Consider the following 16,436-nt stretch of genomic DNA (forward strand, 5'->3'; position numbering starts at 1 on the left):
AAATGCCCAGGACAACCATGCAAATAGATGCTTGTTAATTAATACTTGAAGATGGTTCAATAATGCACACCCCAATTCTTCCACTAAGCTTGTTTTCACTACATGCTTTGGTTAGAAGGTCTCTAGTGACTTAGCAAACAGTAGTCTGTTTGGGTTCACTGAGCTTTATTATTGGAAGAGACTGATAGTGTCCACAGAACAGACAAGTACCTCAATGTAAGTTTTCCTTGACACAAGATTTGGCAAGACACAACCTTCAGAACCAAGTGCATTTACCTCTTTGGCTAATAATTGCATGAATGCCCTTCCAACATTTGCTGTTCTACAACAATCATCTTCTCCACATTGTTATTCAATTGAAAACTTCTTCTTTCTAAAAGGTATGAAGTGCAAGCTGAATCAAAGCCAGGCCACAGAGGAGGTCAAACACTGGGATGGTTAATGGATGCTATTCTGTATTGTACTCTCCCAAGCACTGAGCACTGCAGATAGAAAGTGGCCAATAAATACCATTGATTGATTGATTGATTGAAGAGCCTGCTGACCATGGGCTCCATCCAATCCTAGCACCAATTACAGAGTCCTCTGTTCTCTCTACCTGCCCTTGCTGATGAAGGTCATATACTTCTTACTGAACCTGAACTGGCTGAAGAGGTCAAGGAAACATCCCTTTGATAGGCACCACAGGTGCTCTGGCTTTCACATCCTCTGGAGCACTAGGCTATCACATTTCACCAGTTTTCACAGAACTCAGTAGTTTTGTTTACACTCACATTGTATGCCAACTGGATTTTGCCTGCTTCAGCTGAAAAGAGGAATTCCATTTATCAGCTGCTTTCAATCTAGAAGGGAAAGGAAAGGAACCAGTTCCTCCACTGAAGCAAGGTTAAGCAAACTAATCTTCCTGTTACAGTCCTCCCTTTCTGGGACACACAGAGAATGAATTTAGAGCTTGTATTCTGTTTGCTAGTCAAGAGAGATGCAGCACAATAAGCATAGTTACACATTCTGCACCATCTTCCTAGTTTTCCACTGTCTGAAGTTAAATTCAGTTTCTCTACCCAATATCCACTCTACGGGCTCGCCAACCTTATCATTTCCAAAGTACTAAAAGTATAAAAAAAAGTTTCTTGCTTCTTCCAGAAGGAGTTGCTGCACTTAAACACTTTGACAGTCAGTTTATTGTTTGAGTCTAAATGCACCACATTTAATTCCGACACTTCTGTAGAAAGTAATTAGTCCACAGCCCTATCAGTCCTTCTTCAAGGTAAATTCAGTTTTATGTAGGTCTGTGAACAAGAGACAGAATGTCCTGCATCATGGGGTTGAAGTCTTCCTGTAACCTACATTTGCTGCTGCTTCCATTAAAGGCATAAACTTCAACTTTCCAAATCATAAACTCTTGTCCTTTCCAGAATTTTTCATGGTGCAATACACTTTCATTTTGATATATATTCTTATGGAATAGAAAATTCTCCATGCTATTTTTTTAAAACCTCTTTGAACTTGATTTTTTTTAATTACAAGAAAGCGTATGGTGGGGGGGTGGGAGTTCCGGCACATCTATAATTCTCATGCTAATGAGGACACAACTTGTGCCTTTTCCTTTTTTGCACATTCATATCCAACCCACACTATGACATGCACATACTTGCACTACACTTGCATATGTGAGCTTAAATCTGGTGAATCTAGGAGGCTGACATAAGTTAATATGACCTCTTACTCCCAAAACTCATAAACGTCAGTCTCTCAGGCAAATGTTGTGAGACCTTTCAATATAATCTGCATTTGAAAATATCTAATTCCAGTGCCTTTTTGTCTTTGCAAACATTTGACTGCTGGGTAGACGAACGAGTCATCCCAAGAAATATTCTCTGTGAACTGAAAACATGGATTTCGGAGAGGCTGATGTTTGTCGCTGTTGGCATTTAAACGATACCACCATCTAAAAATGTTCTGAATTCACGTGAGAATAAAAGACCTGATATCATAATGGAGGAAAATCTGAGATTCATAGCCCTGATTTGATTACTCCAAAATTTAGCAAGCATGAAAGAATATTACAATGGTCAGAAACAAAAAGAAGTTTTACAAAAAGAAGAAAGATATGACATAGGAGCTAGGGAAAGGTTCTAATTATGCTTTTTTAAAAATCTTTAGTAGACTGAAATTACATAATGCTTTCATCTCCCTTTTGAAAGTGTTTTCAGAAATATTTTCTAGTTCATAGTTGGACAACTGACATACAGAGAAGTGAACCCAAGTAATGGGGTCCCAAAGCAAGTCCAAAACAAAAGATGAGATGTCTCCTAGGACTGCTAGCATCAACTCCAGGCAAGAGACTAATTCACTTCTACATTCTTACCTGATAAGGCAACTCTCCAAAGATAAACGATCAGACTTATAAAATCAGAGTTCCTATTACTGAGAGCAATTCTCTCAGGCCCTCAGATTGCTTCCTGCCAATAAATTCACTTTAGGGAGAGCATTAATTCCTTCAGACCTCTGAGGGTCTTTAAGCGTTTTGTTGCACAAAACATATGTGCATGTTGTTATTTCACTGATAGGATACAGCCATCATCCCCCTAGTGATCTGAAAGCATTAAGGCTCCTCCTAAAGTGTCAAAACTCACTTCCCGGAAGCAAATTTAGATTTCGGGAACACGGCTCACTATTTCAAGTGCTAGTATCTATCCAGATGTGATCCCCAGTACTGACTTTCTACTTGTACAAAAACGAGGAGTTTTAACTTTTCTAAATGATCTGGCCACACCAGTGAAAGAACCCTGAAGCTGAGTAGAGAGTCAAAGACGAAAAATTCCTTACTTTTGTCCTTCTGAAGATCAGATCATGGATCACAAGGAAGAATTCCAATTCCACACCGGGCAGAAGGGGATGGGCCAGTTGGGCACCAAATAATCTGTGGTCTACAAAGTAGTCTTGCCAGAACTCATCTCTGGAGAAATCTCTCAGGCTCAGAGAAAGAGGGCCAAGGAGCAAGAGGTAGAGAATTCTGTTCTATTATTTTAAAACTAGAAAATCCTAGGGGGTTTGAAATCAACAGTGTTAATCTATTATCGGCTCCAACAACCTTTCAACTAATCCCTTTCAAGTTCAGACCTCTCGTACATAAAAGAAAAAGAAACACATTTCATAGATGAGGTCCAAATTAGACATAGGATAAAAAGCTGCTGGAGGAGGCAATGTGGCAGACAGTTTCTTCATGGAAGTATTTTTTAAGCCCCTCTCTGCTGACAATATCAATCGACAAAATACGTGCCATAAACTAAAGCGTGATTTACCTATAACTACATCGTGACCATCAACCAGGCCTGCTGAGAACAGCTCCTGAGAAACGCCATCTGCCGTGTCTGTCGAAATGTGAAATGAATAGGTATTAGTGGCCATAAAATAAAAATCAATAATCCACAGCAATTTTTAAAAAATATTTTCAGTTACAATATGCCCCAAAAGTGTGCTTTAAATTCAACTAGGCTTCCAAGCTACTGTAGGAGAAAATTCCAAAGTAACATCATATATTACACTGAGGCAATTAGCATCCTAGCATCAGTGCAGCAGGCACCACATGAAATTATTATTTCATTCCTGGTGAAGTGATCCATTTTTTTCCTTTGGCCAATGTCCCACTTGTTTCCTAAATGCACTTCGCCTTAGTTATCTCACAATCACACCCAATGGCATAGTTTCTCTTTCTCGCCAAGGTTAATACAGCTCATCACTCAATCCGTTTCTATCATCAGCAGATAGTGAATCGGGATTTATGACAAAGGTTGAATTGGTAGCATCTGATGCAACTCAGATTTGGCACAAGTTCATGCAAAGCTTGTAGTTGTCTGGAAAAAATACGCTGTTATGCTTTGCCCTATTAAAATGCATTTATTTTGACAATGAGCATTTGATAGCAATAGATTTAGTCCTTTACAGGGTACCATCGAAACAACACAGCAAACCATCACTGATATGGATCAGCTGTTAGCAACCTCCTTCTAATGATGGAATTAACTGTGCGGGGCAGAGAAAAAGTGGGTGAACCTGATTGAAAGGCTAAAAATCCACATTATAACAATGAGGAGGTGCCCTCCATTTAGCAAAATTAGTCTAGGCTTTCCAGAAAAAAAAAAAAAGAGTTGGCCACTGAAAATGATTGTCATTTGACCTCAAGGGGTCTAAAGGTGGGCACCCTCTTGACAAGAGGGTGGGGAGACAAGTTCCCTACACTCTTAAAACCCACTGTTCTCATCTTCAGCAGGGATTCTGGATGCCTTGAAGAGGTCACTTAGCGAGAGGAGAAGGAAAGGGAGTTTAACGTTCCCACTGAGCAGCTCCACAGGAGGCACTGTTACTGGGTGGCTCAACTGCTCCACTTGGACTGCGCTGGCTCCAAGCAGCCAACTTCTAAAATTCCCCAAGCAGACTTCTTTCCTAGGTGGTAGGATTCAGGAAACAGCCACAGCACTGGCACAAAGTCTTTCGCAATACAACCCTGGCTTTTTTGCCTTCTCTCTCTTTAAAGAGAAGCAGCATGGCCTACTGGAAAGAGCACGGGCCTTCAACTCCCAGCTCCACCAATTTCCTGGGCAAGTTATATAACTTTCTGTACCTCATTTTCCTTCATATGTAAAATGGGGATTAAATGTCTTCTTTTCCCCTCCCCTCAGACTGTTCCTATACGGAACAGGGGCAGTGTCCGATCTGCTTACATCGCATCCACTCCTGTGCTTAATACAGTGCTTGGCACATAATAAAGGCTTACAGAGAACACAATTTGACATTTGGACATCCTTCCATGCTGGTGGAGGGAGGGAAAGATGAACAGGAAGGGCAAAGGACCAGGAGAGAAAGGAAGGCAGAAAGGGCAGAAGGATGAGGGACTAGAGGAAGAAAAATCAAGCCAAGTATTTATTCTTCTTCCTTACTTTCAACTATTAGGGACCCAGCTCTTTGCTCTTGGGTAGTCCTCTCTCATGCTAAATAGGGATGTACTAGGTGAGTGAAAAAGAAAGATCTGCCACCTATACAGAAATTAAACAATCTTAATTTATCCTATCAGACCACTACTACTCACTTAGGAAACCCATGGATCTCCCACCCAATCACAAAATGTACACTAAGATCCCAACACAATGAAGAGCTTCCAGGCATACAAGATAGTTGATATAGGACAGCCCCACAACAAAATAGAGAGCTAAGATAAAATCCTTTTCTACCAAGAGCTAAGGCCACCAGCATTCCAAAATAACAACTAAAAAATAATGACTCCAGCCTGTTAGGGGTTCAGAAGCTGGGAATAGACAAGCATTGACAGCATCAATTCCATACAGCAGTCATGTCATGTCAACAAAAATCTCAATGAAACTTCAAAAGAAAGGGCACGAGATTCAGTTCTTCATAGGAATATCTGAGCTAATTAGATACGTGCTGTGGGCATTAACACGAGGAATCTGTGGGCTATGACATAATGGTAATTTTAAGAAATGCCACTTCTTAATTTTTATTGGGTCAGATCAGCCTAATATTCTGTGTCTGACAGTATTAACAGAATACTTAGATGAAACAGATGACAGTATTCTCCTCAACATCTTACCTTAAAGTAATTCATTATGAAACTCTCTTCAATGAATTTATCCAAACCTCTGAAACCTATTCACATTTTCAGCCTGTAAAGTTTCTTGTGGTAACAAATACCCGATGTGTAATGTAAGTTGTATGAAGAAGCATTTCATTTTGGATTAATATTGGTCATAACAAAAAGGAATGAGACCATCCAGGGATGCCTGCCTACGTAAGTCAGAATAGCTCCTCGGATGCTGTTTGCTCATCAAATAACAATGAGTCTTTGTGACACAATGATGACATCCAATGTCTTCAGTGCCCAAATAAATTGCTTTAAAATTGATTAATCAGTTTCCAATGAAAATGGACATTTGATGAATTTTTCATTTTAATACTTTGGATTCTTTGGTTAAAAAGACATGAAACCTATACCTCAATCAATCTTCACCTGCTGCCATTTTTCTTCACCTGCTGCCATTTTCAGGATATACAATGGGTCCTGTCAGCACTCTCAGCCACTGTTCTTACTTTGACTTGAATGACAAAATTGATACTGTCTGGCACCACTGCCTGACTACTTCCAATTTCCAACATTGGCAGTTTCAAAATCCTGGTTCGTGACATGCTTCATGTTCTAATAACATATAGCTAGAGTTTTGTTGAAAGCTTAAACTGAAACTGCTTGGACACTTCTGAGATGGTAACATTTTTCAGTCAATATATAATTTTTATGGATTCTTTATTTTTAGGAGCTTACAAGCCACTGCCTGCTGTAGGTTTACTCAGAGTTCACACAACTGCCCAAGAAAATCAAGCAAAAATGGAATGGATAGTGAGGACACAGACTATTTAACTTTCTTGGGCCTTTTTTCTGATTCTCATAAGGATGACGTGGTTTGGGGGTTTTTATTTTTATTTGGAGGGATTGGGGTGGGAGGGGTGAAGCCCAGGAGCACTGGGCTAGTATTTATTTTCATGACTGACATAAGCACTTAGTACATTGCTCTGCACACAGTAAGCGTTGAATAAATCCCACTGAATGAAGGCACACAAATGCATGTACCAGTAAGATATTTTGCTATTCAAATTGATGCAGTCCATAATATCTTGGCTTTCACTCACTACAGTGATATAAAATCTTGGGGAGAAAGCACTTTGGAATTGAAATTTATTAACCACAAACATTAATCAATTTCTGAAATGCCCTTTGGGGCAATAAATGAATGCTTTCAATTAAAACTTACCTCTTCCTGGAGTAAACTCAAATCGTATGTCATTAAGTTCCTTTCTGGAGTTCCTGAAACAAATTCCACACAGCACATTAAAATCCAATGAAGCTCAGCTGATTAAACTAAATGTATTCAAATTTTTACACGAATTGTTGTTAATAATGTAAACAGTATTTTAGAGTTTTATGTTACAGTATTCCCCGAATTGGAATAAAAACCAGACATAAATAAAAGAAAAGACATGGGGAATTTAATGGTACTTATCTTGCTGAACTTCTCACTATATTTATTAGGGAAAACTCTATATATTAATTTTTAAAACTAGCACAACATCAGAATCATCAAATCTGTTGTGACATTTGAAAATCTTAATAAAAGAGCTATTCTAGGTACTAACATATTTTCAAATCTATTAAAAAGACAATTTTCCCATATTTACCAACTTTACAGGCATAATCAATTTCCTTTATGATTTTCATCATTTTCTTGAGCGCTAAATGTCACTATGTTGAACAAAATAAAATAATAATGCTGGGAAGGGAGTGAGAGATGCAGGTGATAATCTAGTTTTAGTTCAGATCCAAAGGTTAAATTACGCTTCAGGGACACGGGCACGAAGAAGGGAATTCACAGGAATTCCACAATCCATAAAGATAAGTGGCCGACATATCGCTAAAGCATATAAAATGTGATATGACTACTGGCCCACCAAATGTACAAAGACTTGCTTACTCCAGCCATTCTTGCACTTGCTCCTTTTACAGCAAGGCTGGGCTTTCTAGGGGAGAGTTTCCCCCAAACAAATCAATTCTGTTTATCCCAGGTGATCTCCCCTTCCTCCTGCTTGTTTATCTACACGAAGCCAGCAGGGCTTGTCTACAGCTGACCCACCCAATTTCAAGCTGCACTGAAAATTTTCCTTCATATGAGAGAAGCACAGGAGTTAAACTCAGGCTACTCCACTTAAAGCCAGCCAACCCTGCAGCCAGATCTCTCAAATGCCCACTCCTTTCAAATGTCCCCTTTCATGAGGGAAAGTGGGGTCAAAGGACCCAGCGCTTAGAACAGCACATAGTAAGCGCTTAACAAATACCATCATTATTATTATTATTACCACTCCCCACAAGAGAGGGGGGAAAAAGGTAAACTAACCCTAACCACACTGATCATGTCTCTGAGAGAAATCTGAAGAGAGGAATCTCTGAGGAATAATTACTTAGAGGGATCTGTTTCTTACACGTATTTCATGTCCTGTAACATGCCGCTGAAAATACCCATTGCTACAAGAAGACTTCTTTTCCTTGTTCCCATGAGCACGAAAGAACAGTAATTTCCTGGAAGTTTATGTTGCTCTACATTACGATGACTAAGTCATTAAGTACTGTACTTATGTCTTGAAAATCCTGACATTCAGTTATACTTGTTATGTAGTAAATTGTAACCACCAAAACAATCCATTGAGAGAAAAAAAGAATCATTAGAAGAGTATCACTAGGTGACAAAAATGCTCGAAGTATATTTAGTAAGAGAAAATAGAATTTATTTTAAAACTTCAAAAACTAATTATAAAGATATTGTATGGCCATCTTTCCCTTTCCTGCGCATGCTCTGTAGTATTATTAGATTTAAGAGGAGGCTCTGTGTTTTTTGGCTTAAGTACAGAAACTAGCCCAAAATCATGCACATACAGTACTTAATACTAACGATTACATGATATGACATGGTGAAACTAAAAAGATAAAGACCTCATTATATCCAAAGAGAATCATGCAGCTAGGTATTAGAATAATGCATATGTTTCTTCAAATGAAGTTCTTACTTTTAGGCTACATATAGTGGTTTCACTTGTACATAACAGATACAATACAGTCAACGCTACACCTACACTTTGCCACGTACATTAGCTTGGCTTTGAGCTAACCAGGTTGCCTCATCGTTCTTTTATGAATCTCAACTTAAAATATTCTCCCCTTTTGAAAAGATCACTATGATTGATTGTGAGCCATAGCCTTGTCCCATCAAGATGAAATATAGTTGAAGAAACGCCTAATTGGATATAACTACTGAAGGTCATTCTTTTACAAAGAATTAATCTCTTCTGTCTCCTACTTAACACCTTTAATTGAAAGTACATTTGCTTTAATTGATATGGCACAGGGTAGTCTTGATTTCTATGAAACCGAAGGGAAGATATGTAGGATTCAAGGCCAAAAATTAAGTAAATGATTAAAAGTTAAAAAACTCAAATTTGGAGGTGTAGATGTTCTAAAATAATTGGCTTCCAACCTTTCTACATCTATTTAGACAACTCTGCAACATGCATACAAGAACTGCAAGTCAATGGCTCAATGAAAAGTAAATTTACAGGGTTCAGACATAGGATCTTCTATCATTGAAAATCTGCTTATGTTTTCAACAATCCATCCCATATCCCTCACTCCTCCAACACCAACCTTCTCACTGTACCTCACTCTTTCTTTCTCACTGCCAATCCCCTACTGACATCATTTCTTTGGCTTAGAATTCCCTCCCTCTTCATATCCCACAGACCACCTCTCTCCCCATCTTCAAAGTCTTACTAAAATAACATCTCCAAGAGACTTTCCCTGACAAAGCTCTCCCTCTGTAATGCCTATGCACTTGGGTCTGTTTCCCATGGCACTATGATATTCACCCCCTACCCAGCCCCACAGCACTTATATATCCATCTATAATTTATTTTAATGTCTGTCTCCCCCACTAGTTTGTAATCTCCTTGAGATCAGGGATCTTCTATAGCAACTCTATTGTATTTTACCTTCCTGAGTGCTTAGTATAGTATTCTGAACACTGTAAGTGCTCAATAAATACCACTGATGGAAGTCATAACTTCTCTGTGCCTTCAGTTCCCTCACCTGTAAAATAAGGACTCAATACCTGTTTTCCTTCCTTCTTACATAACTCCCGTGTGGAACAGGGACTCTGTCCAGCCTGATTATCTTGTATCTTCCCTAGTGCTTGGTACATAGCAATCACTTAACAAAAATAACAATTCTTATTATGAGCATACCATTCTCTGTGTCTCTTACACAGGTCCAAGGACGAATGCCCACATGAGCCTTATTGCTACCCTAAGCTAATGCTCAAACTCAACAATTACAGGTGCAGTCACGTAAAACAAGCATAGGCTTCTGGCAAGGGGTGCGGAAGTAACTTGGCCAGGACCCAGAAACAGTAGGATGCAATAATTTGAATACAAACCATTTGCACAATGCATGGATCTAGTATTCCATTTCTTCAGGCATCATATGCATTTGTGTTTTCTCCCTATTACACCTAATACCCAACTTTCTACCTGCCATGCAAGAGATACAGGGCCAAAGCACATGTGTCCAGCATCAAGAGCAAGACGCAGTTTTGGAAACGCTAGCCAGTATGGGATCTAATCCACTTAACTCGGAAACACTTTAGAGATTTTGATCCCTGCTTAGAACTTCCAGGTCTTGTTGGAGACACAAGTGGAGCAAGGCTGGGAGCCTGACCCTAAAAGCAGGGCAAGGAAAGCAGTGATTTTATTCTCAGCTGGAGAGACATGAAGGCAACCTCCCCACTTCACCAACTGGGTCCAGTGGAGAGGACCAGCAATGTGTCTGAACATTGAGGGGAGTTCCGAACTCGTCTAAAGATCAACCAATCATCATATTTATTGAGCACTTACTATGCAGAACACTTGTGCTTGGGAGAGTACAACAGAGCTGACAGCACTCTCCCTGCCAACGAGGAGCTTAAAGGCTAGGAAAAGGGCAGATATTTCCACACACTTGACTCTCGACATGATTTTATTCTAAGAGATAGAGATGAGGAAGGGCACATGCTTCTTCAGTATTTTCTTTTACATTTTGTAGACTACTATAGGTGCCATTAATGTACCATATAACTATAATCTACAAGAGTTGCCACTGCCCAAGGGACCTAAATGAAAATTCTTTCCTAGGGCTATTTAAATTTTCAAACTCTATATTAAACTGACCTTGTTTCACATTAAATAAGTCCACAAAATACATGCTCTGATCAGTAACTACATACCTGAGGGGCACATGTGTCTGCAAAATCAACTGGCCAATCAAAGAGGTTCTTCATCAAGTGTGTAGTTAATCACTCAAAAAGCATTTTGTGTCAAATATTTGATGATGTGCATGCTATTTGTGCCTCTCAACACACCTTAACTTATCCAACTATATTGTCCCTATGTTCACTACTGCATAGTAGTCATTAAGGGGGCAAGCAATCAAGGAAGAGAAAGAGAAGCAGAGAGACATTATCTCATTACACTCTACAGAAGTGCATATCCATGGTAGTGGCAATAACTAAAAAAATTGAAGTAGATTTCACCTACAAAAAAAAATGAGCAGCAAATCTTCACTTTCTTTTGCATAGTCAATACTGATGAAACCAGGCTGGCTATCCTGATTTTTCATCTTCAGTCACTGCTGGAATGGACAAGAAAAGATAGCTCTCCCTCCTCAGAATGACAGCTGAAAACTTTAATGGAATTATTTAAATATAGCCACACAATGGAATTCTTATGTGTGTTGGGGGGGGGGGGGGGGGTCTCTCGCCATTGAGTTGACTGATTGACCAACAAGTCCAAATAGCATTTTTTCAATATTCAGAAGACTCGGAAACCTCTGCCTCGATGCAATGTTGGATACCCAGGCTTTCACCACTTTGGCACTCAGACAACACAAACTATTAATGAATGAGCCTTTACTCTTCAACATGCCCATTTGCTACCTTAGTTTTGGTTCATTTCCTCCACGCATACGCAAAGGTCCTTTAAGATTTCAAAGTCCACATCATTTGAGGTAAAGGCAAGGCAGCTATGTTCAGAAATAAACTTAATTGCTGCAGCACTTCCTTTTTTTCCAGTGACTGGCTCAATCTACTTGGGAAACTAATAGAAATAGAATGTCTTTCTGCGGTCCATTATTCTCCTCAGCAAGGAAACTGTACGCAGACTCATATTTCTGGGTATCCAGGCATGAAGTCCTGCTGAGAAGAAACTAAACACTACAGCTAGGCACCCTCAGCCATGACTCAGTAATATTACCCCGTGCGAACGGAAGGGAAAAGAAAACAGATTAATAAAAGGCAGAACACGAACAGAAACAGAACTGACAGATTTCTCCTATAAAATCAACGACTTTTGAAATGGAAATATAGGACAGCAAACAACAATGTCCAAGGAAAAGGCCACAATCTGATTATATATCCACTGGGCAGGGATCATGACTAATTCTATGTTTTGTATATTATTAAGCATGCTGGTTGGCATTCATAATTATGCTTTCTAATACATTAGTAATAATAATGTGCACTGGAAGCCTTTCAACATGGCCAACCTTAAAATATAGAAAATACAATCAAACAGGCTATTTGATCATCGAAATAAAGTTCAGAAAACTCCATCTATAACAGATTTTCTAAGGGAGGCAGCAGAGCAGAAGGAAAGAAGCCACAGACTGGGAATCGAGAGAGGTTGATGCTACAAATACGACTCTACCATCTTGCTATTTGATCTTGGGCAAATAACCTGGTCTCTTTGTGCCTCAGTTTCTTCAGCTGGACAATGGGGGCAATGATACCTGTTCTTCCTCTTCCTCGCATGTGTGTTGGACATAAACAATGAAAAAACAGGGAAGAAGAAGCATGGCCTAATGGTTAGAGCATAGGCTTGGGTTCTAATACCAGCTCTGACACTTGTCAGCTATGTGACCTTGGGCAAATCACTTAACTTCTCTGTGCTTCAGGTACCTCATCTGTAAAATGGGGATTAAGACTGCAAGCCCCTTGTGGGACATGGACAATGTCCAACCTGATTACCTTGTATCTATCCCAGCACTTGGAATAATGCTTGGCACATAGTAAGCACTTAACAAATACCATGCAAAAATAGATCTGAGAAAGTTTCAAGTTCATTGGTAAAAAAGGCACAATAAAAACTCCCCAAACTTGTAGTAGAAGTTAATTTGTTTAAACGCCAGAGTAAGAATCTGAAAAACCCAATTGCCTGCAAGCTTGCTGTGGGCAGTGAATGCATCTGCTTATTGATATACTGTACTCTTCCAAGCACTTACTTCAGTGCTCTGCATAAGTGAGCGCTCAATAAATACAACCGACTGTTCAGGAGTTAATATGAGCCACCTCCTCCCCTATTTGGAAAGGTTTAGAAAGGCGTTGGGAAGAGAGAGAGGGGCAATTGGAAAAGCAGTTTCCTAGGCTGCTGGTCTCATGAGTGTTAGATGTGATTTAGGGAGAAGTTCGCCCAAAGGGCTGGTTGGGCTTCAAGTGCAGAATGAAAGGAATTGGAGGGCAGTTGGAATGCAGATATCTACATGGGCAAGACCAGGAAGTGGGAAAGGAAATGGCTTGCAAATGAAGAGGGTGATAACCAGTGTCAGCAAAGCTGCAAGACTCCTCTAGGCTATAAGCTCCTTATGGGCAGGGAAAGTGTCTGTCTATTGTTATTTGATAGTCTCCCAAGCACTTAGTATGGTGGGTGCTCTGCACCCAGTAATAATGATAATAATAATAATAATAATGGCATTTATTAAGTGCTTACTATGTACTGTTCTAAGCGCTGGGGAGGTTACAAGGTGATCAGGTTGTCCCACTGGGGGCTCACAGTCTTCATCCCCATTTTACAGATGAGGTAACTGAAGCACAGAGAAGTTAAGTGACTTGCCCAATGACACACAGCTGACAATTGACGGAGCCAGGGTTTGAACCCATGACCTCTGACTCCAAAGCCCGGGCTCTTTCCACTTAGCCATGCTTCTTCTCTAACCAAGCAAGCACTCTGGGTATACCCAGTACCCAATAAGCACTCAATAAATATGACAATGAATGAATGATATGCTGGGGACACCACCAGCCTGGTCACTTTTCACTCATGGAGGATGTAGGACAAAAAGGCCACCACATTCAGAAGAGTAAGTTTTCTAATGTAACAAAGCCCATTCTCATGAGTACATATCTGCTCAATTTACTTATTTTAAGCCTTCCAGTCATCAGTAGTTTTTATGTTTGTCTCCCCCATGAGCATGTAAGCCCCTCCTGGGCAGCAGGGAACATGTCCCTTGGTTATTCTGTACTTGGCAAGCGGGTGCTCAATAATTAACATATTGTGAATGAGCAAAGTCAAGCTTAGGGAAAAACTTTAAGCACAGGTCATTACACTGGCATCTGCTCGAGGATTACCCCTTCTTGGATTTTACCAGGAGACGTCAGACATCAAGGTCTGGCCCTGCACATCTCGCCTTCCACAGAATTCTTTGTGCTTCCAGGTGTGAGCCTGGCAGAGGGATCAATCCTATTTGTAGACCCTCCTACTTGAGGGTCAAATGTCCCAGCAGGACTTAGACTCCAACTCTCTCCAATTCCTCCTGGAAAATACTCCAAAGTCTTGAGGCTGCTGTGACACTGTGATGATGACAGGATGTTATTTAGGGAAGCTGATGACAGGGCTTGGACTCTCCCATGCTTTCAACATGCCAGAAATTCAACCTCATATTCCAAACTGGCCCTCACTCCTTCACACTCACTGAATGCCTGAGCTCCCCTATCATATAATCCTGCCAGACTCTGGTGCCATGGGTCTAGAGAATCAGCGAACCCTAGTGGAAAGAGCACATGCCTGGAAAGAGCACACGCACATCCTGAGTTCTAATTCCAGATCTGCCCTTGCCCTGCTGGTTGACGTCAGGCAAGGCACTTACCTTCTCTGTGCCTTTGTTTCCTCATCTATAAAATGGAGATTCACCTGTCCTTCCTTCTACTTATACCGTGAGACCCAGGTGGGACAGAGGCTATGTCCAACCCAATTATACTCACCCCAGCACTCAGTGCAGTGTTTGGCATATAGTAAGCTTTTAATACAAATTCCACACATTACTATTAGAGAGAATGGGCTAGAGGCTTGGGGGTAGTTTCAGCTAGGAACCCAAGAGGCCCAGTCTTGTCTAGGTGGTTGGGACCACTTGGGGCTTCATGTTCTGCCCCATAAAATATTTCTAGATGAAAATGAAACCCTCTTAGAGCCCTGAAGACAAATCATCCTACTGCTGTGAGCCTGGGTCAGCCCCACAGATGCTAAAGTGGCCATAACGCTAATAATAATAACAATATTTGTTAAGTGCTTACAACACGGCAGGCAGAGTACTATTCAGCACTGAGGATGGAAGAAGATAATCGGGCTGGACACAGTTGACTGTCCCACATGGGGTTCACAGTCTAAGTGGGAGGGAGAACAGGATTTAAATCCCCATTTTACAGATGAGAAAATTGAGACACAGAGATTTTATGTAACTTGTCCGAGGTCACCCAACTCAAATGATGGAGCTGAGGTTAGAAACCAGGTCCTCTGATTCCCAGGCCCAGGCTCAATCACGAGGCCATGCTGTGATGTGGCCTCAGCTGTGCTGAAGGTGCTAAAAGGGCATTCACACTGGGCCCAGTAGCAGCATCATTCATTCATTCAATCATATTTATTGAGCGCTTACTGTGTGCAGAGCACTGTACTAAGCACTTGGAAAGTACAGTTCAGCAACAGATAGAGACAAATACAAAAAATAAAAAACATACAGGACTACTTGATAAATTTGCTGACTGAATACTAGAATAAAGGGGTATATTGGGCAACATTTACAAATGCAGGAATGGTTAGCATCTAAACCTTGGGTCCCTGTTTATTACCCCTCACAGCTGCTAGATGCTTTGCAACTTGGAGAGCACATCTAATTTGAGAATTAAAGTAAGGTCCTGATTAGACAAAAAACAATATCTATAAATAGGCCAGATCAACAGGATATGTACAGGTTTAAACAGAGTCAAAGCATTCCTTCCCCTTCTGGCCTAGAGATGAAACAAACATTTTCAAGTTATTGCTATTCCTGCAGGATAAAAGGGCAAAATAATACAATTGCATTAATTCCAAAATGTTCCTTTTCTTTATGTTTGTTTCTGGACACGTAAATCATGACAGATAAAGACTACTGAATTTTTAATTTGGACATGGGTTTAAGAATGTTCTGGTGGTGCCACTCGTATCTCACTGTGACATAAATATCCCCTTTCCAGAAGGTACTGCAATAGCTAGAGAGGTTGTCAGCCAATTTGTCTTCTAAGTGGGACTCCTCTCCTTCCGTAAGCATCCTGGCTCAATTTGAAACAGATCTCTGTTTAGTTATGAAGAAGCCCCTCAAGCACAACCTTTCCTTGCTTCCCTTCCCTTTCCTTGTTTAATCTGGCAAATTTATGAGAAATTAGTGAAAACCTGCACTAGTCTCTCGAGTGAGCACTGAACTTGCTCTCAGCCTCTGAGGACTAATGTGTGCCACCTCAGTTGATCAGCAGTCCAGTAAATAACCCTCTCTCACCTGAATCAGATGAAGTAAAAAGAATTCCAACATTTGGTAGCAAAATAATGCTTTGCCCCATTTAGTCCCCAACCTTCAGCTTTATGGTCAGCTATATGGACGCAACATGGCCTGGTGGAAAGAACACAGACCCAGGAGTTAGAGGACCTGGCTTCTAATCCAGCTTCTGCCACTTGCCTGTTGTGTGACCTTGGGCAAGTTTAAATTCCTCTTT

General features: G+C 40.4%; 1 protein-coding gene across 2 annotated transcripts in view; it reads right to left on the reverse strand.

The window, feature by feature from the left end:
• The window catches only part of STK39 (serine/threonine kinase 39), a 218,150-nt gene that overhangs the window by 36,570 nt on the left and 165,144 nt on the right, over positions 1-16,436 (reverse strand). For both annotated transcript variants that reach the window (XM_038751810.1, XM_038751809.1), the window contains 2 exons: positions 6,822-6,874; positions 3,306-3,374 (listed from right to left, as the gene is read on the reverse strand). In XM_038751810.1, the coding sequence (XP_038607738.1) occupies positions 3,306-3,374; positions 6,822-6,874 (122 nt within the window). The remainder of the gene's footprint in view (positions 1-3,305; positions 3,375-6,821; positions 6,875-16,436) is intronic.

This window comes from Tachyglossus aculeatus, chromosome 9, assembly GCF_015852505.1.
Source record: "Tachyglossus aculeatus isolate mTacAcu1 chromosome 9, mTacAcu1.pri, whole genome shotgun sequence".
In the NCBI taxonomy this organism is placed as follows: Eukaryota; Metazoa; Chordata; class Mammalia; order Monotremata; family Tachyglossidae; genus Tachyglossus; species Tachyglossus aculeatus.